The sequence below is a fragment of the Delphinus delphis genome, chromosome 2 (genome assembly GCF_949987515.2).
Source record: "Delphinus delphis chromosome 2, mDelDel1.2, whole genome shotgun sequence".
NCBI classification, from domain to species: Eukaryota; Metazoa; Chordata; class Mammalia; order Artiodactyla; family Delphinidae; genus Delphinus; species Delphinus delphis.
Genome location: NC_082684.1, coordinates 32,516,231 through 32,537,495, shown reverse-complemented (window position 1 = coordinate 32,537,495; position 21,265 = coordinate 32,516,231). Strand labels below are relative to the sequence as shown.

Below are 21,265 nucleotides of genomic sequence, written 5' to 3'. Positions count from 1 at the left end.
AGTTCTTCCATTGAAAAAAGTTGCCAGCTCTCCCGATGAATTGCCCAAGGATGGACCTGCTCCGGGCTCGGACCTTTTCTCTCCCCTGCCTTCCTTGGTAGTTAAGAGCATGGTTCTGGAAGCAGACAGGTCTGAGTTTGCTTCACCACGTAAAAGCTATGCCATCTCCAAGCCTCAGTTTCATCCTCATAAGATGGGGATCATTTGATTGTTTTATTAGAACCACATACAGTTGCTCTGAGGAGGAAGCGATATTTGGGTGAAGGGATTAGTGCGGTAAGCCTTCAGGGTGAGAGCTGGTTACCGCTGGCGGTACGTTTTCTCTCCTGAGTCTCAGCCTGGTGGGCGGGACTATCTGAGGTCCTCTGTACGCGTAGATCCTGTCACCCCTGAGAGAAGCAGCTGCTGGCTGGAGCAGATGAAAGGTGGGATTCAGGGCCTGGCAACCTGGCTCACCTCCCACCCGCCTGCCTTCGGCTTGTCCCGCTATCTTTCCAAGTTTGTTTTCTCATCCGTGACATTGGCTATACCAGTATCTGCCCCTCACCCCACCCCACCCTGTGTTCTGTCTTTTTTCTCAGGGCTTAAGGAATGTTAGTGTCAGTTGGGGGCGGTTGAGCTGAGGGTGGGCGTGTATCCCCACAGCACGTTACACTCCTCCAAGCGCTGAGGGTGGGCGTGTATCCCCACAGCACGTTACACTCCTCCAAGCCCTTTCTCGGTGGCTTCAGTTGATTCTCCCTGTGAGAGGCACAGCAGAAGCAGCGCAGCTGTGGTCCTAATTCCTGCTCCACAGTCTGCCCCAGAGGGGTTAAGGGCCGTGCACAAAATCACACAGCCTCCAGGGCCCACGTGGAGCTGGCCCAGCTCTTGGTGTGCCTGCCTTGCAGCTCCCCGCTCCTCCCTTAGGAGACCTGGGCCCTGCAGAGCCTCCCAAACCGATCGGCACCCTATGGGGCGGTGGGTGTTCGCAGAACAAGCCTTGGACCTCCGTTAAGCTCCTCAGCTGCTCTGAGCATCAGTTTCTGGATTTGTTAAGTGAAGGGGCTGGACCAGATGATGGCTAAGATTCCTTCCACCTGACCTTCTGCGACTGGGAGAGCCAGGACCCAAGAAGGTTATGCAAATGTCCATCAGCACTAAAGCCCCTCTCAGCTAATGAGGGGGCCCTGGCCTTAGGGAAGAAGGACTGTGTTTAAAGGTGTTGGCTAACAAGGGGTATACCCGGGTAGAACAGGAAGCCTGGCCACACAATCTCTGGCTCTTCCCCAAGTGCCCTCTTCATTCTGGGCGCTAGAGGGGCCAGGGGCCCAGGTATAGAAGAAGCCCTACCAGTTCTCTGGGTCAAGGCCACTCAAGCATCCTAAGTTCCTGTTTTGGCATCTTCCCCCAGGGAAAATGATCAGGCAAAAACCCATTCAGTAAGTTGCCTTCTTTCTGGGGTCCTTTCTATGGGCCCCCTGATGCAGCTTCGGTAGTGCAGCGGAGTGTTGGGATTGGCCAAGTTACTTGGACTCCCATGTTCGATTTGTTTGCTGAGGACACAAGAGAAAGATTAGTTAGTGCTACAAGGATCCTACCATTCCCACCTATAAACGAGCACCTACCACTTCCGCCCCAGCCCCAGGTTGAAAGGCTGGCATCTGGGAGTAGGATGGTTTGTACAGAGTGCACGCCCCCCACCTGTGTTTACTGGGCAAAACCTAGTTCTCTGGAATGGCAGCCTCATTTTGTTGCCACTGTGATGCCTCGTGGTGGCAAAGATGGGCTGGTGAAACATGGGCTTGTCTGCAAGTCCAGGTTACCTGTGTCCCACGCAGCCCCGTATTTAACAGCAGGTAGAGAAGCCTGCTCCAGTGAGGAAATGGACATGTGTAGCTGGATTGCTCGTAAACCCAACCCTAACGTGTCACTTATACCTCCCTTCTCAGTAGGACGCCTCGTCTAAGGAGCAGAAAACCAAAGGGCAGGTGGAGAGACCAGGGAGGCAGGATGGATCACCAGACACCTGACCTTGGACGCTGCCCACAGCCCAGCCACATCCCATGTAACATGAGTGGTGCCCACCGTGTTTGCACTTTTAATAACTCTTACTTGTGTGTTTTCTTTTTGGTTTCATTTTTAAACACCAATATCTAATACCACGGTGGGAAAAGGAAAGGGAAGAAAGACTGTTCGTTCTCTTCTATTGTTAAGGTTTTGGATCTGCTACTGACAACGTTTAGGGTTCTGAGGGGGTGAGGGTCTTGTTGGGACTGAGAAGAAAGAGATTTATATACTGTATATAAATATATATGTAAATTGTATAGTTCTTTTGTACAGCCATTGGCACTGCTGTCTGTTTATTCCCCTCCCTGTTCCTGCTCTGGGCTGTGAGGGCTCTGGACCCACGGGCCAGCTTTCTGGAACCCAGAACTCCATCCCCAGCCCGCTTGGATTCTGTTTGGAGAACGACCCCTGTGGTTAGAGCGCAGACTCCATTAGTTCTTTCCTAGTGGGAGGAGGGCACCGCCTCCTGCTGTGTCTGTCAGAGCTGGCAAGTCACTTGGCGGTTGACCCTCTCAAGGGAGGCTGGGTGTGGGACAATGTGAGGGGCCCCTGAAGGGAGGGCTCCCGTGCCCATGTGTTCCTGCCATCCGGATCCCCAGGTGGCCCTGACCCCGTGGGTGCACAGTGTCCTGGTGGCCCACTGAGCAAATTGTCCTCCAAGGATTTGCGTGAGGGTCAGTTGAAACACTTCCACCCATGTTTAGCATCTCCTCCACGTAACGCATGAGAAGGGAGCCAAAGAAGGAAAAGACACACAGAGGGGCCTTTTATTTAGTAGCTGTTTAGTATCTGAGCAGCGGAGGGAAGAGGACAGAAGGCCTGCCCTGGTGAGTGCAGCACCCACAGGAGGCTTCTCACCTCCTGCAAACCCACGAATGAGGCTTCCTGAGACAGCTCCCAGGGCCAAGGTCAGACTAGGCTTTTACTTCCACTCTCCTCTATCTCCCCTTGCCATCCTCTGGTCATCATAGGCCTGAGGGAAGAGTTGTGTTGGTCACCTTGTTGGAAACTCAGCCTTTTTTTCCCAAAACTCAGTACTGAGGTTCTTCCTTTTCCCTTAAATGCTCTTAAAGGCTTCCAGGCTTGAGGCCAATTCCAGAGCAGAGCTCATCTCGGGCCTCCCACTTCTGCCCTCGCCTAGAAGTGCAGAGATAATAACCCAGCTATGGGGAAATCCAGGCCTAGCTTTCCACAGACGTTTTACTGTGATTCCAGCGTGGAATCCAATGTGCTGGGCAGCCTTCGGGTCAGATGCCAGCTTCTTCTGCCCGGGTGACCATGCCTATCTGACAGTCATCAAAGAGCAACACGTGGCACTTAGCCCCCCTTCCATGAGCAGGTGTGGCAGCAGTGAGGGAGGCTGGGTAGTAGCCCAGGACTGGTGCCCCTATGGCTTGCTTTTGGAAATCTGGCCACATCTCATGCATCTCGTACCCCATCCCGGTATCCCATCCTCTGACTGGAGAAGGTTCTTGCTGTCTGGGTGAAAGTCCCAGAGGTTGTGTTAGGGTGACTGGAGGCCCCATCCCAGCACGGTAAGGTGGAAGGGGAGCCCTAGCCCATTAGTTTGGACCAGAAAGCTCAGCGTGCTGGAACCGGATGGACTTTCCAGGAGACCCCAGTCCCCTACTCTGGCCAGGAGGAAGCACCTCCTTGTAGAAAATCAGACTCTCCCCTGGGCATCTTCTCTCTCACACATATGTGGAGGCTGTGTTCTGTGGTTTTCCTTTGTGAGGAGGGAGGGAGACTATTTGTAGCTTGTTTTATAAAAAATAAAAATGAGTCAATCTTGGTGGCTGTTGCCTCTTTCTTTGGGTGGCTTCCTCTGATGGAAAGGTTTCATTTCCTTAAAAGGCTAGTTGTTTTCTGTGGCCCGGGTGCCCTCCACTCTGACCTTGGGAAGTCTGAGGTGCTAGATGGGAAAGGAACCCCAAAGTGGCCGATAGGTGGCGCCACACTTTGCGGTTAGGACGTCGATGCCCTGGGCCCTCACCTGCAGTGTTGGTGCCCTCTTTGTAATTCTCCCTCTTGCCCTCACAAGGAAGGTAGGGGATGTTGGTGGTGGTGCTTTTGGGGCAGGGCTGGGGGTAGCCCATTCTGTGGCTTCAGGCTGGGGGGAGTGGGCGTTGTGGCCATCATCCTTATCACAAGACCCCAGGCTGGAAAGCAGCCGTAGACAGGGAGCAGGCCCCTATGAGGGTCACACCGTCCGTGCCCCACTTTTGTGGGACACATGTTCAGGTCACATATTCAGGTCGAGGCTGCTGGCCTGCTTGGCATTGCTGGAGGCCTTCAGCGTGGACATCGCAGCAGAGATGAGGCTCTAGATTGTGTCTGGTGTTATGGGGCGTCTTTTCCCTTTGTATCCCACCCCTGCCCACACGCAGCTGTCCCTGGATGTGGCTTCCTCACCAGTCTCTTTTTGTCACCTCTGTTCCCTTGTCCTTTGCAGGTGAACAGATGATAACGCCCCTGAGAAATTCTCCCCTAGCCTCCTTCAGCTTTTTCCCGGGAAAGGATGTCAGCCTTTGAATGGGGTCATATAGGTCCCCCTTCTCTAGTGCTGACACTGAGCTGCTCTGTCCACGGGCCCTGAAATACTTAATACTCACTCCAGCCCAGTGCTACTGGCGTCATCAATCCCATTTCACAGGTGTGGACACAGACTTGGGAGCTCGGTGACTTGCTGGGTTCCACCCAGCTGGGAAAGGCAGAGCTGGGTGTCACCCTAAGATCTTCCTCTCCAGGCCTGGAGCTCTGCCCACTGCCCAGATGCCTTCCTGGAGGGGCTAGAACAACAGCCTTCTCCCTCCTTAACCCCGAGTGGCTGCATTCAGCTGTGAGTACACTTTTTTCTCTGCATAGTTTAGAGTCTTATTAAAAACCACTAATTTGTAGAGGTCTCTCATGGGCTTCAGGGATTTGGGGAAGAGAAATAAGGGAGGTATTTGCCCATGCAGGACCTCATTGGGAGACTTGGGGTTGACCTAGCCTCCAGTAGAGAGATCCAGGCTGATGTGGGAAGGGGGCAGAGCCAGCCTGCAGCCCCACTCAGCCTTCCTCTGCTTTCTCCAGAGACAGGAGGGCCATTCCCAGTAGCGGTCAAGGAGAAGTGAACGGTAGGTCCATCCTGTTTCTTCCTTCACCAAAAGTCTCCTGAGCCATGCTTGGCCTCTGTGGGGAGGGGAAGACTGGGGACGTTGTCAAGAGATGACTTGGGACTTCCCTGGCGGTCCAGTGGTTAAGACTCTGCAGTTCCAATGCAGGAGGCGCAGGTTTGACCCCTGGTCAGGGAACTAAGATCCCAAATGCCGCACAGCACGACCAGAAAGAAAGAAAAAAAAAAAAAGAGAGAGAGAGGTGACTGCTGCTGGGGCCAGGCATCTTGCCAGGGCCCCTCAGATGCCATCAGAGGAGGGGCTTCCAGGCTGGTACTCACCCCTGGTTCCCCAGGGGATCTGGGTGGGATGGGAAGCTGGCAGCACCAGAGCCCTTGTAGAAAAAACCCAGAGAGAGAGCCAGCCTGCTCATCCGGCCATTTACTCCCAAGTTCCTGAATGACCCACAGGGCCACAGGTGTGCCCACCAAGGAGGCTGAGGAGCTTCCCGGCAACCTGATCTTCTGGTCTGTGGCATTTGACTTTTTTTTTTTTACTTGTACAAGGGGTGACAGGTGAAACTTGACCTTTTTCATGCAGTACCACCAACTCAAGCCCTCATTCCTATGGCCTGGATCACGACTCTCCTTTCTGTGAGTTTCCTGAATCAATACAGGAAAGCGTCATGACCTTGGTTATATGCCTGCCAATGAATGCCTGTGCTAGGTGTGTGACACAGGTCTGGCTCATCCCTTACACTCTTCTATGTCACCCCAGCCAACACCTCATCGGTGTAGCCTCATCCCTCCCACTGTCTGCATTGCTTCCCTTCTTCCCTCAGCTTTGCTTCCCTTCTTCCCTCAGCTGCTCTGTGAAGGTCCTCTTGCCTGGGGTCTTCGTAGCAAAGCTTTGTACTACAGCTAATGGTGCCCCATCCTGTATGTGACACACCCAACCAGGGCAACCTTGTTCATCCACACGCTTGGTGGTGGAGGGGCGCTGAATACTTGGATGTGGTGTCTTCACTGGTTGATGGGCACATTGGTGAATTACCCATAAGAATCAGGAGAGACCAGGATAAGATGCAGTAACATACATCCCCCGCACCCTTAAATCACAAAGCTATTCTTCTCCCTCCTGGAACATATCCATCCTGCGTCAGCAGGGGGCGCTGCTCTTCATCAGGGACCCAGGTTGAGGGCGGCTCCATTCTCCATGCTCTCGGAGGCAAAAAAAAAAAAAAAAAAGCGGGAGGGGGCAGGGAGAACATGCTAAATTGTACCCTTGTTCTTAAAGTTTCCATCTGGAAGTGACGTCACTTTGTTCACATCTCAGTGACTACAGCAAGTCGCATGGTCCCATCTAGCTCAAAGGCAGTTGGTGAGTGGCCAGAAGGAGAATTAGAAATATTTGGTGAACAGCTCTGATGACTATCACAATGTAGATTATCTTTGTGTTTTCCATATTGATGAAAAAAGCTGCAATTTTTACGTTGTCCAAGAATAAAAAGACTTGCTTTTCACAGTTTACATGGTGCATTTTACGTCTATTATTTCTGACAGATCTATCCCATTTACGGTAATTACCGTTCTCCCCGTCGTTGGAAAAGCAGAGGGTGAATGCACCTTCCCTCCTGTGAGCTCCCCCCACCCCACCTGGGAGCTAAGTCTCAGGTAACTGAGGCCCTGGAGTAACTAGCCATGCCCCCCCAGTGCTTGAGAACTTGGTGGGGCGTCAAGTAACGCTGGGTGAAAGCAGTTGGGGAATAGCGGTACCCTGGGGTACAGATGTGAAACTTTCCCTCTGCAGTCATCGCTTTCACTGTGCTCCTCTGCATATCCTCCTTCCTCCGTGTAGGGGATCCCTTAGGACAACTTGGGCAGTTCCCATAACTTCCTGGTTACTTCAGGTATTTACAAGCTCAGTTCCAGCCAATGACAAAGCTTCAGTCTCCAGCTTGATTTAGATACTCCTCCCCTCCTTGCCCTGGCACAGTCGTTAACTGGCTTGGAGGAGAGAGCAGTGGGGCTTCGGTCAGGCTCTGAGACAATGCGTCCTCCACTTTATCCTGATGCAGCTCTCCTGAGATGATGGGGTAGGGAAGAGGGAAAGGAACACCGTGGCGGCCTCCTAACAGACAACAGTTGTGGTCCTCTCCATTCATTGTAGCAGCTTCTCAGGTTAGCGCTACTTGCCCTCTCTGTAGCAGATGCTCAAATACTGGTCCTCGTATGGAGCCCACGCCGGGTCTGGGTAGGGACCCCCACTGCACAGGGCCTTTATGTGGGAAGTCCAGCTCTGGCTTGACCTTTTCCACACTTCCCTACAGCAATATACCCCGTGTCCACTTTGCTCCGAGGACCCTGCCTTGGGTTTTGTACCTGAATTATGGCTCGCACCTGGCTCCCTGCTGGGGTGTCCATTCACCCGTGGGAGACTTACACATCCTTCCTGTACCAGTTGATGGGGTGCAGGTCGACCCTCAATGGCTCCTCTCGGCTCTGCATCTCTCCCTCTTCTCCCCTCCCTGCTTCACTAGGTAGAGGGCACTGATCAGCAAATCTGCTGCGTCACAGATGCCCAGTTGGGAAAGGAGATGTCAGGCCAGCAGCCAGCTTAAATCCCCATGGACAATTCTCTCAGAGCCTCCCTGATTTTTCAGCTTCAAGGAGGGGAGGAAGCCACCCAGAGTTTCTTGTCTATCTCCTTCCGCTCTCTCCCCCCAACCTTCTTTTATAGAATGGGATGGGGAAGGGTGGTTAGTTACAAAGCTATTTCAAGTATCATGCCCTCTTTGGGGAGGGTATCAGGCCCTAGCTGTTGTTCTTTATGATATGGGATACTTTGCATCTCTTTTTTCTTCATTTTGGGTCCTTATCACCAATTCCGGGAAAGTAGAAAATGTTCTCCCCTCAAAGTCCTATTATGGTGGGTTTAGTGATAGATTCAAGGGAAGATGATCCCAGAGAGAATCTCCCAGTAGCTCCAACTCCAGGCCCAGGGACCTTCCGGCTCCCACCATCTCAGAGCCCTAATGGGCCTGCCGTCCTAGACAACTTTGCCCTCGGGGCGTCGACCCCAGGACCAGGTAAGACTCCAGGTGACCCACTCACCTCCACTCCTCCCACAGGCCTCTGTGCTGTATAAATACATCTCCTAAATTCCCATGAGTGGCCCATTTCTGTTATTCTTTAACCCCCTGTGATACTGACCCAGAGGAAGGAGTTGGAGCTTTTTAAGGGGAGTACTTTTAGACATGTGCTATGTAGCTGCAAACAGAAACCCCAGGTTTTTCAGTCCCCCATCCTTTCCACCGCCCAGTGTTTAGCAACTCTCTTCTCTAAGCATCCCTCCTCCCCATTAAAGACACGAACTCTGCTTTCTGAGGGGTCACCCTTGAGACCCAGGTCGAGCCATGGGGGGCAGAGCTGACTCCAGAGTATTTAATTTGACCCCATTGAACCTAGGTCCCTTTAAAATCCTTGGCCGGATGTGGAATGGCCTGGTGGAGACCAGGACCCAGCAGAGCTCAGTGACCAGAGGAGGTCTACTGACTTGAGGCAGGAGGTTTGGGAAAGCTTTGCAGCATTCTCCTTGGGGAGGGTAGTGGGGAGTCAGCGGGAGATGGTGGGGAGGACCCCTGGGAGGCAGCAGGAGCCCAGCTGAGGTGAGATGTCAGGGTCTGTGTAGACCCTAGTGCACCTGGTGGTGTAAATTTCCCAGGGTCCTGGACTTAGAGTCAAAAGGTCAGCTTTTCATCCTGGTTCAGCCACTGGGCTACCTTTGGCTTCAGGTAACTCCCTTCACTTTTCACAGACAGATCCTTTCTGTCTGGGCTCTTTGCTCTTCTGTGCACAGCTAAACAGGTCCTGCACTGCAGGAGGTTTGTGCGTTTCAGGGGATGAGGAAGCACACCAAATGGGAAGACACGCTGAGGGTCCAGAGCGTGAAGCGGGGCCGGTGCAGAATGGGGAGATGAAACAAATGCACCTTTAGGGAGTGGGACAGGAGTTAGAAGGCCTCCTTGGAGGGGATCCACATTATGGGGCTGTGATTGGCAGCAAAGGAAGAAAAAATATGAGAAGATGTGTATGCTTTAGAGAGGAAAGAAAATGCAGACAGACCAAGAGGTAAAGCGATGTGCAGGGGGAGGGGGAAGAGAGACAAGAGGGAAATCAGGAGCGGCTGAGAGAGCCGTGGGGAAGGGTCAAGGCTGATTAAACAGCCAAGATGTGGAGAAAGGACAGCCTCTTCAGTAAGTGGTGCTGGGGACACTGGACAGCTACATGTAAGAGTATGAGATTCGAGCACTCCCTAACACCACACACAAAAATAAGCTCAAAATGGATTAAAGACCTAAATGTAAGGCCAGACACTATCAAACTCTTAGAGGAAAACATAGGCAGGACACTCTATGACATAAATCACAGCAAGATCCTTTTCGACCCACCTCCTAGAGAAATGGAAATAAAAACAAAAATAAACAAATGGGACCTAATGAAACTTCAAAGCTTCTGCACAGCAAAGGAAACCATAAACAAGACCAAAAGACAGCCCTCAGAATGGGAGAAAATATTTGCAAATGAAGCAACTGACAAAGGATTAATCTCCAAAATTTATAAGCAGCTCATGCAGCTCAATAACAAAAAAACAGACAACCCAATCCAAAAATGGGCAGAAGACCTAAACAGACATTTCTCCAAAGAAGATATACAGATTGCCAACAAACACATGAAAGAATGCTCAACATCATTAATCATTAGAGAAATGCAAATCAAACCTACAATGAGATATCATCTCACACCAGTCAGAATGGCCATCATCAAAAAATCTAGAAACAATAAATGCTGGAGAGGGTGTGCAGAAAACGGAACACTCTTGCACTGCTGGTGGGAATGTGAATTGGTACAGCCACTATGCAGAACAGTATGGAGGTTCCTTAAAAAACTACAAATAGAACGACCATATGACCCAGCAATCCCACTACTGGGCATATACCCTGAGAAAACCATAATTCAAAAAGAGTCATGTACCAAAATGTTCACTGCAGCTCTATTTACAATAGCCAGGAGATGGAAACAACCTAAGTGTCCATCATCGGATGAATGGATAAAGAAGATGTGGCATATATATACAATGGAATATTACTCAGCCATAAAAAGAAATGAAATTGAGCTATTTGTAATGAGGTGGATAGACCTAGAGTCTGTCATAGAGAGTGAAGTAAGTCAGAAAGAGAAAGACAAATACCATATGCTAACACATATATATGGAATTTAAGAAAAAAAAATGTCATGAAGAACCTAGGGGTAAGACAGGAATAAAGACACAGACCTACTAGAGAATGGACTTGAGGATATGGGGAGGGGGAAGGGTACGCTGTGACAAAGCGAGAGGGAGGCATGGACATATATACACTACCAAACGTAAGGTAGATAGCTAGTGGGAAGCAGCCGCATAGCACAGGGAGATCAGCTTGGTGCTTTGTGACCATCTAGAGGGATGGGATAGGGAGGGTGGGAGGGAGGGAGACGCAAGAGGTAAGAGATATGAGAACATATGTATGTGTATAACTGATTCACTTTGTTATAAAGCAGAAACTAACACACCATTGTAAAGCAATTCTACTCCAATAAAGATGTAAAAAAAAAAAAAGAGCCAGGATAGGCTGAGTTCGGGGGCGGGGGGGGGGAAACTATGGTGGGGAGGGGACGTGTGAGAGGAATGAAAGGCCTGGGGGAGGGGTGGAGGAAGACGGGTTGGGAAGAATGAGACACCTCAAACTGGAAAAACAAACTAGAAGTTGGCTGAGGTGTCTCTGCTGGGTTGCTGGTGTTTGAGGTTTTCACACTGGTGACTAAGGAGGGCTGCAGGGCAGCGTGTGGCTATTTTAAGTAATTTCAGAATAGACTCTCAGGAGAATGGCAACTGCTCTGGAAATCTGCTAGAGAGATTGTTCCAGACTCAGCTCAGGTCTCTGCTGAATCCGGGCTCCTGGACACTTCCACTTGGGTGTCCCACAAGCCCCAAAAACTCAATATAACTAAAACTGGGCACGCCATCTCCACCCACCTCTCCTCAGTGCCAGGCACACCAGCCAGCCACTCCCCCAAGCCTGGGACCCCAGAGCCCTGCTTGCTTCCTCCCTACAATGTCCTCCTTTCCTTGTCCATCCAGTCCGTTGCCGTGTCCTGTGAACTCCCCCTCTTAATTCTCTCTCCCCTGGGACCTCCTCTCCCCGCCCCCCCCCCCCCCACTGCCACCATTCCATCTGCTTCCTTCAGTGGTCGATAGTTGTAAATGGTCTCTGGTCTCCCCTCCATCCACTCCCCACCTCAACCATCCTCCACGACACAGACAGCTCAGACTGAGCTAATGAAAAGGCAAATCAGATCATGTTACCCTCCTGCTCAAAGTCCCTCAGTGGGGGGATACTGAATTGTGTCTCGTCCACAAATTCATACGTTGAAGCCCTAACTTCCAATGTGACTATATTTGGAGATGGGCCCTTTAAGGAGGTAATCAAGGTTAGAAGAGGTCATAAGGGTGAGGTCCTGATCCAATAGGACTGGTGTCCTCATAAGAAGAGGAAGAGATACCGGAGATCTCTCTCTGTGCCCAGAGAAAAGGTCATTTGAAGACACAGTGAGAAGGTGACCGTCTGTAAGTCAGGAAGAGACACCTCCCCAGAAACCGACCCTGTCAGCACCTTGATCATGGACTTCTAACTTCCAGCACTGTGAGAAAATAAATTTCTGTTGTTTAAGCCACCCAGTCTGTGTTATTTTGTTATGGCAGCCTGAGCAGACTAATACAATAGATTTGGAGATGAATATAGTTGCCTTAGTTTAGCCCACAAAGCTAAATTTCTTGATCTGGTTGTGATCTTCAACCACTCCTCCCATACACACTGTCCTGAAAATTGTGCACATCTCATTGTTGTGATGCTGGCACGACACACTGGTGTACGTCCAGTTAAGCCCTGCTGCTTTCACATTCAGTCCACTCTTCAATCGTGTACATTACACCACTCCGTGCCCCACGCTGTTCAGTGCCTTCACTTCTCATGCCTTCTCCTGGGGCAACGATATCAATACTAACATAAATAATGAGAAATCTACTAGGCAGTGAGATGCATAGATTATATCAGTTATATATTTTAATCCCCCAAACTCTAGAGGAGGTAAAAGTACTTAATTATGTAATGGACTGAAAAACATGAGACTTCAGCACCTTAGATGACAGAGCCAGGGTCACTCTGCTGGTGATATGACAGCAGAACTTGAACCCAGGTCTCCACAAATAAGCCACCGTCTTCTCTCCATCACTTCTCCATACAGCGTTGCCAAACTGCCTGGGATGTGTGTCCTCACGTGTCTTCCTTGTATAGCTAATTATGTCTTGTCCTTCTAAACTTGGCTCACCCAGTCTGACTCTTGCTGCTTCCTCCTGAATTCTCCTAAACCACCCTGATCGTACCCTAGCTATGCCCCTGAGCTTTCAGGAGGAATACAATGAAATCTGCAGTCACTATTTTAGCATCTTTTCTTAATTTGTCACTGGGGAGTGGTCAATGAAAATCCTTGAGTTGGTGAAAAGATTTTGCTTGTTTGATATTTTAAAATTACAATGAGGTATTACCTCACATTGATCAGAATGGCCATCGTCAAAAAGTCTATGAATAATAAATGCTGGAGAGGGTATGGAGAAAAGGGAACCCTCCTACCCTGTTAGTGGGAATTAAATTGGTGCAGCCACTATGGAGAACAGTATGGCGGTTCCTTAAAAAACTGAAGATAGAGTTATCGTATGATCCAGCGATCCCACTCCTGGGCATATGTCTGGACAAAACTATAATTTGAAAAGACACACGAACCCCTATGTTCATAGCAGCACTATTTACAATAGCCAAGACATGGAAGCAACCTAAATGTCCATCGACAGATGAATGGGTAGAGATGATGCGGTATGTATACACAATGGAATACTACTCAGCCATAAAAAGAATGAAATAATGCCATTTGCAGCAACGTGGATGGACCTAGAGATTATCCTACTAAGTGCAGTAAGTCAGACAAAGACAAATATCATACGCTATCACTTATATGGGGAATCTTAAAAAATGATACAAATGAACTTGCTTACAAAACAGAAATAGACTCACAGACATAGAAAACAAACTTAAGGGATTTGGCCATAGTGTTTCTGCTAACATCTTTCACGATCTCAGAGTGCCTTATCTATTGCCATGATATCTTTTTAACACAGCCTTTCATCAGAGGCACTGGTCTTAGCACATTTCTTATCACTCAAAGGTGGCTGTCTTGACATAATATTGGAATGACCTCTTGCAGGCTCAATTATAGCACCAGTTAGGAGATAATACCTTGTGAGGTTGGGATGCTATCCCACCGAATGCAGTGTATGCTTTAAATTGGGGGCCAGTATACAGTGCTGACTTCTTCTAGACAGGATGCATAGGTCTGAGGATCAAGGAGTAGAGGTGGGGTGACCCCCCTCATCATTATGCCCAATAATCCTCTTGAAGAATTTTACTTTTTGCCCCTACAACCTTGGGCTCAGTAGGTCTGGAGGTCGTAATGCCTCACGGAGAAATGCCTCCACCAGGGAACACAGTTATGGTTCTGATGATTTAGAAGCTGAACATACCCTGTAGCCATTTTGGATTATTTATGCCAAGAAGCTAACAGGCAGAAGAGATCACTGAGCTGGGCAGGGAGATTATCCCAGTTACTTAGGGGGGAACTGGCTGCTACACAATGAGAGTTAGAAGGACTGTGTTTGGAACCTCGGGATTCATTGGGGCTGCCTTTTCATACTCCATTTCCTGAGGGTGCTGATCAATGAAAACCTGGAGCAATGCACCAAGAATTCAAATTCTGTGGGATGAAGTTTTGAGTATTCACACCAGGTATTCACACCACTTCATCCAGCTGAAGTGCTAGCTGAGAGTAATGGGACATGGAATGTTTGGGGAAAGATGACAGCATGACATAGTAGAAGGTGTGTGTGCAGCAACTACCATTTACTAGTAGTAGCAATTCTGTACTAAGTCTTACTCTGTAAGACAGTTGTAATATTTTTTGGTGACCAACCATCCCTATTTCCCAGGACTGAGGGGTTTCCTAAAATATGTGAATTTCAGTGCTAAACCCAGGAAAGTCCTGGAGAAACCAAGACAAGTCATCCTATTTATGCTCCTAACTTTCTTCTTCAACACTATGAAAGTAAACAATGCTTGTCTTACACACCCAACAGGTGCATATTCAGTTAATAAGCAGTGACTTTGAAATCTGGTGGACCTACGTAGTTAAGTCCTGCTCTGCCACTCACTTGCAGGATAACCTTGGCCAGACCACGTGGCTTCTCCCAAGGCTTCACCTCCTTCTGCAAGCCCTCAGGTATTTCTGTCCACCATGACCAACTTTACTATTAGCATGAAAGACTCTATATGGGCTGTTGTCCCTTTCTTTGTCACTCTTTCTTTGATGCCAGACGTATCTGTCCCACTTCTCCAATGTTCCAAGGGGCTTGCTTGACCTGGGGGTCTTGGTGCCCCTTGGCCATCCCTCTAAATCTTAACCTCTGTGCCCCATGCAGTCTGAGGAGCTAGAGACCTGCTCCTGCTACAGAAGCAAGACCATGGAGAGCTTCTCTCCACTTCCGTGGAGCCTGCCTGGACCAACATATAGAGGGACGGTATGTTGGATGAAGTGGCCTGAGGCCGTCCATCACCACCACCCCACCCCGAATACTGACAGTCCCCTGGAACATGTCAGACCCTGATAGCACCAGCTGTAAGGGATTTTACCACAAAACATTAATGTGAGATGAAAGGAATATTTCCAGAGTACATGCTAGGTATAGGGCACTATGGTAACTGCCTTGAAAAATTGTTCATTTAACCTTTGCAACAGCTGTATGTCTGGATTGGAGAAACTGAGGCTAAGGGAGGTTAAAGTACTTGTTTAAAAATCCCACGAAAGGTAAAAGTGGTATAACTGGGATTCAAACCTCACAGAATACTGGAGGTTAGCACCAACACGTGGAAGGCCAAAATGCAAAACCCAGACCTTGACCCCATAGCAGGTGTCACATGCATAAATGGCTCCAGGGACCAGGAGGTCCTGTGAATGAAAGTGGCAGGCTGGGTAGGGACTCTGGTGAATCGAGAACATAAAGCCCGTCTACATGGGGTGACCACTGATCAGCTCCATTGGAGCGTTGCCATGAGGGAAAGCCCACGCAGTATGGCCAGAGAAGCCCAAATCCAGAATTTTACACAAAATGTTTGTTTTAAAACACTGACAAGCCTGCTGCCTCATGTAGAAGAAAGCCACCTGCTGACTGGGACCATTCTCACTGGATTATTACGTGAGTGAGAAATGCACTTTTCATTTTGCTCAGCCCTGACATACTGGGGTTTCTTTATTATAGCAGCTAACATTGCTCTAAGTAATAACTGAGTCAAGGGGATGGGAACGCTGCAGCTATGCCAGGAAAAAAATGCTGAAAATGACATGTGCACCACGGCTGGCCGTGTCTTTTTCACGCTAATAGGCCGTGGAGCCAATGGATTGCAAATGGACATCTGCTGTGCTCCGTCTAATGAGGTTGACGGGCAGTTTGATTACACACACACACACACACGCACACACACACACTGCTCTTGTATATATATTCTAGCATCTCAGTGTTAAAGGTAGAAGTAATGGGCTTCAGAGGCCATCTATTAAAATCTTATTTGTAGTTCAGGAAGCTGAGAGGAGGTGGCCTGGCTCAAGTCCACAGAACTAGTCAGGGGTGGCATCTCGACTAGTATCAGGTCCTCAGATTCCTCTTCCTCATTCTCTGTGGTTCATCCCAGCTTCTCTCTTGACAAAGCCTAACATCTGGATAACCCAGAAACGACCCACAAAAGGGGGAAGATGGGGAGGAATCGATTTCTTGATTCTGCATCTACCGTTTCATCGGCTGAAGGGCGTTTTTCATCATCAACTTTGTGGCTGGCAAAAAATTGAGCCTTCCAGCCACGTCCTTCTCCCAGACTGCTTTTTTGGTGTTGTTTTGTGTCCTTTGGGACGCTATCCTCTAGCCGTGACAACTCTTGTTAACCCATGACCCCACCAGCCCCTGATTCACCCCTGTGCCTTCGAGCATGCCGTTTCTTCTCGAATGTTCTTCACCACCAAGCCCCCTCAACAAGTTAAATCACTACTTATTCTCCCTTCAAGATCCTACCTAACTGTCCCATTCTCTGTGAAGCCTTCTTCAATTCTTGCAGGCTGAGTCAGTGTTTCTTTCTGTCATGTCCCTGTGATGCCCTGTCTATGCCATTCTTTGACCACTCATGGCACAGAACCGTAATTGTTCTTCACACCTTGATGGCTCATGTGCTTCATAGCCTTCTTCCCGTCACTTAGCTTTCGGAAAGGGTGACAGTACATACAACGTGGTCGCCACCCTCCTCTCCTTACCTGAGTTGTTCGGACCAGGAGTGGACACAGGACACAAAGTAATCAGGCCGCGGCACCCCAACCCCTTTGACACAGCCTTCTACAAGGGTTCTGCCTTTGGGGACTGGCCCTTTGGGGATGGAAAATTGGCCACATTTTCTCCATTGAACCCGCACTCAGATTTAAAAAGGGACGCTCTAGTTCTTTGTGGGGAACAGAGCTGTGAGGTCATGGCAGAGTGTCAGGGCTGGTGGCAGTGCTGGCCACGTGCAAGACAAACAAAGCAAGAGCACGTTGGGAGGGGGAGGACGTGGACAGGCCTGACAGGCAGAAGGAGGAAAGACGGGGGACACCTTGAGGTTTCAGGGAGGTGGAACGTGGCCTTGCTTCCTGAGGGCTTTCAGGCCCCCGTGGCCTGCCGTGCTCCTGCCTTGGGTTCCGCAGTATCGCCCCCGCCCCCTTCATTTCTTGAACTAGCTTAATGGGTTTCTTCTTCTTGTAACCAAAAGAGCCTTGGTTAAAAGACGTTCTACCGGCCTCTCTGGACTGTGAGTTTCTTGAGGTCAGGAACTCTGTCTTACTCTTCACGGTAGCACCAAAATGTAGCTCAGGGCACACAGGGTGCTCAAAATACATTTGTTGAAAGAGTCATGAATAAATGAATGAATGAATGTGCCTACTGGTAATTAATACAGGGCGCTGTTTGTCCAGCTGGAATCTTGCCCTACCAGGCCTTTCTAATACAAAACGCTCTTTCCCCTTTAATCATCACAGCTCCACCTCTTACGTCCTCCAGCGTCTTAAAGTCCAGACTTTGACAGGTCGCATTGTCCTGAAGCACTTTTTGCTTTAAAAATCCTGGGTCTGGCACATTGGCATCTGAGGACCTGACGGACACAAATAGGAGACACAAACAGGAGAAGACACTTTCACCTCAACCCCTTCAGCTCCAGAAGGAACCCAAGGTGACCCCCTAGACCTTTTCCTGAGGCAACATGGGGAGAAGCAAGCTGTCTTTAGAGAGATATAAGTATAGCTTTTATTTTTTTTTTTAAACCAACCCAACATTTCCACTGGCAACTGTCAACATAGCTTATGACATGAACACTGTTTCTTTTTCAGCTATTTTTTCTTAAAAAATGTGTTTAAAATTAAACAGGTTTTTTTTAATTTCTTCTTTTCCCTTAAAAAATGTATTTATGTCAATGCAGAAAGCCTAAAGGTCTGTGGGCAGTCTTTTGGTGATTTCATATGTGTGGTTATTTGTGTGTGTGTGTGTGCGCGCACGTGTGTAAGTGTGTGCGTGTGTGTTTGTGTTTTAAAGCCAGGTTCTTTCAAAATTTGTTGGGAAAAGGTCTGTAGGGCACGCCAATCTCTCTATAAACCCAGGCTCCGTGGGGTTACGGCAGCTTAGATTCCTCCTACTGGGGCAAGAAATAGCCCACAGCCTGGAAAAAGAGCTTCAAGAGGTTTAAAAACAAGCAGGAATGTGGGAGAGATGAGGAATTCCAGTTCCTGTCTTGTGAAAATACTTTCAAATGTGACCAGAGAGTCCAGGAGAGGTGGAAGGAGGCCCTCATTTTCTTATAAAACTCCAAGTTTTTGCATTAAATCAAGAGACACAGTCAGAGCTCTTAGTCTGGTGCATTAGGAAGTGAGGGTGTGGTAAAGCTGATATTTCTCAGAAGCACTGACATTTTACATATAATCTTTTCCCTTAAAGATCTCACTAGGTGGACATCGCATCTCTCCTGCCTCAGATATGAAGCCAAAGATGTTCTAGAAGGCATACAGCCCTTCTGTTCCCCTAGCTGCCCTATGTCATCATACCCCATTCCTATTTTTGTCCCCTATCTCCCATTAGGTGGGTCTTCCTGCAGAAGGGTAAACATATAGACATTGACACAACGAGACAGAATTTGAAAGGCTCGGGCAGGGAAGAGAAAAATGACTTCTTGTTTTAAACTGGATTTCGACAGAAGCTTGATAGAAAGCTGTGCTCCAGCCATAGCCCCAGTTCTTTAGCGCGCTGCCTGGGTGTGCAAACGTACTGCCACCCAAATGCCACCAGTCCATTCAAGAATGAAGAGAATAAAAGGAAAGGGGGAAAAGGACCTCGATGGAGCAAGAGACGGCTGTTACCCAGTGCAAGTGGGAGAGGGTGTGTCTGAAAGTTCACGCTTCTACCCATCGGCTCAGACCCTGAGTTCCTTCACAGCACCGTTGTCACTAACCTCAGAGAGAAAAGACAAGATGAACAAACAAATGATGAGCAAAGCCTGATGGGAAAATGAAAGCCACCACGATAATGATGGCAATGAAAAGAGAACCCAAGCCAGCCACGTGGATAGGACTCACTTTCGAGCCTCGCCAGTGGAGTGAGAGAATGGGGATGTATCACATTGGACAGACAGGAGAAGCCCTGCCCCCGAGGAAAGCAGAAGCAAAGGAATAATCAGAAGAAGGTGGTATGGAAGGTGGCGAAAGGGTCTGACTATGTGATGGGTCAGGGACATCGTGGGAAGATGGGCTGGAGTTGGATTTGTCACCGTTGTTGGTTTGTATTGAATTAAATACTTTGTGAAATGGGTATCTCCTCCGTTCTGTTGGATTGCTTAAGACTCTGCCCTTTCAGTTCACTGCCAGGGCCTAGGCGGGGGAAGTTCCTGGGGCTCGGGTCCTGACGCGGCCTCTCCAGGGCTGCTGCGGCTCAGAACCCCTTGATGTAGCAGTAGGCCTCCAGCGTGGCGAAGAGTATGTAGAGAAGCCACAGGCTCACAAACAGCGAAGTCGTGGCCAGCTTGCAGCCACGAGGGCCGCCCAGCTCCCCGCCCAGGTGGGGCCGCCGGCGGTACAGGAGCACGCTGACGCACACAAACGCGAAGATGGTGAAGAGGGTGACAGAGAAGGCCAGCGTGCCCGCGGACACGTGGAACTCCTGTCCCTGCAGGGCCCAGTAGATGGCGGCCACGGACCAGGCCAGGCCGATGCCCAGGAAGACGTTGACGGCGTTGCTGCCCGTGACATTGCCAATGGAGGCATCTGCGTACACGTCCTGGACAGCGGCTGCTTTGCTGGCAAACGTATCTGAAAAGAGGCAGACAGACAAGAGCTGGTGGGAGGCTGGGGCGCGGAGGGCCTACCTTTGAGGGTGTCCAGTAAGGCAGCTGGGGCCATCAGGCTGAGCCTGGGAATGACAGGTGGGGGGTTGGGGGCTACCCCCAGCTCTGCCATTAATAAGCTGTGAGGCCTTGGATGGGTCACCTTACTTCTCTGGGCTACCCGTTCCTCATCTGCCTGCGTCTGAAAGATTCCCAAGGTTTTTTTTTTTCTGGTCCTGGTATTTACTGAATGGGTTTATGGTTCTCCTTTGACTACTTTTGCAGTAAGGGGAGTTTGCTTTCCCATAATATCTCCCCAGGGAACCTTGACATCCAGGGAAGCTTCTTACAGTTAAGTGCCTGATTGCACCTGTCACACGGGGCATCTACTTACGTAACAGACTGTGATTGAGCCCATGGGCTTAGCATTGCGCTAGGTGCTGGATTTATGGGGACAGAGGACATGCTGGGGAACCATGATGGGGAGATACAAGGGCAGCTGTGGACTCAAGGAAGACAGGGCTCTGCCTTCGCAGTTAATATACAGAGCACAGGGCCTTGCAGGCTGTTTGACATCCCTTTAGATGTCAGCATGAACTGTAAGCACTGGAAGGACTGCCAGCCACCCTTTTATCTGACAAGTTAGGAAAAATAAGGTTCAAGGAATCTACTCAAGGTAAGTTATCAGGAGATTTGACCTGAAAACCCTCATGTTAAGAGCCCTTTCCATAGCGTCACCCTACATCCAAGGAGCCTCAGCCAAAGCCACACGTCAGCTGAGTGGACCACAGGATAACCTTCAAGCCCCTCATGCTGCCAGCTGTTCTCTGGATGCATTGCAAGGACTTGGATGTGCCCCAAACGCTCCCTTGCCCGGCTTCTCCTGGCTTGCCTCCTTGTTGCCAATTTTCTCCCAGAGAAAACCTCTTGCCTTTTCTCGCCTATGACCTTGCTTTAAAAATTTTTTTTAACCTCTGATTCTCTGCAATTTCTTCCCACATCTGTTCCTTTTACCCACATCTGCTCCATCCCCTCTGACAGCTCCAGTCCCCCGAGGCCCTGGAGCACAGAGATAAATCGCACGTGGAGATTTATAAACTCCACATGGAGAGGGAAGCACGTCTGTCTTGTTTCCCATTGTTGTCCCAGCAACCGGCACAAGACTGTATCAGGCTCAGTAAACATTTGTCTAATGAATAAATAAAGGCATGCTTGTTCCTCTTCATCTTTAGGTGTTTATAAGAAAAAAAAAGAATATGTAATTCATCAGATGAAAGGACAAGAGCTTGCGAAGCTCCTTCACCTGTCCTGCTGGGAGACACTTTGTACTCACAGGCGTCCTAAGCAGAGGAGGCTGCTGGGCATTTCTCCAGCACATCTTCAAGCAGGCTAACCTGCAGCCAGAGGGGAGTGGCCTATTCATCTGACGTGGAGGTTAAGAAACTGGCCACTTAACTTAAGCAGGTAACTTAACCTCTGGGGCCCCACTTGACAGATGAGGATAATAACACTCTTATTGAATAAGGTTTGGGTGAGCATT

General features: G+C 49.4%; 2 protein-coding genes across 7 annotated transcripts in view; one reads left to right on the top strand and one right to left on the bottom strand.

Annotated features, from left to right (window-relative positions):
• The window catches only part of SMOC1 (SPARC related modular calcium binding 1), a 152,050-nt gene extending 148,209 nt beyond the window's left edge, over positions 1-3,841 (top strand). For 2 of the 3 annotated variants that reach the window (XM_060004325.1, XM_060004323.1), the window contains exon 12: positions 1,932-3,841. In XM_060004325.1, coding sequence (XP_059860308.1) covers positions 1,932-1,948 — 17 coding nt within the window. In that variant the 3' untranslated portion in view covers positions 1,949-3,841. The remainder of the gene's footprint in view (positions 1-1,931) is intronic. The other variant, XM_060004324.1, reaches the window with a different exon arrangement.
• Positions 3,842-17,649: 13,808 nt separating this feature from the next.
• The window catches only part of SLC8A3 (solute carrier family 8 member A3), a 128,667-nt gene continuing 125,051 nt past the window's right edge, over positions 17,650-21,265 (bottom strand). For all 4 annotated transcript variants that reach the window (XM_060004321.1, XM_060004322.1, XM_060004319.1 and 1 more), the window contains one exon: positions 17,650-19,711. In XM_060004321.1, the coding sequence (XP_059860304.1) occupies positions 19,335-19,711 (377 nt within the window). In that variant the 3' untranslated portion in view covers positions 17,650-19,334. The remainder of the gene's footprint in view (positions 19,712-21,265) is intronic.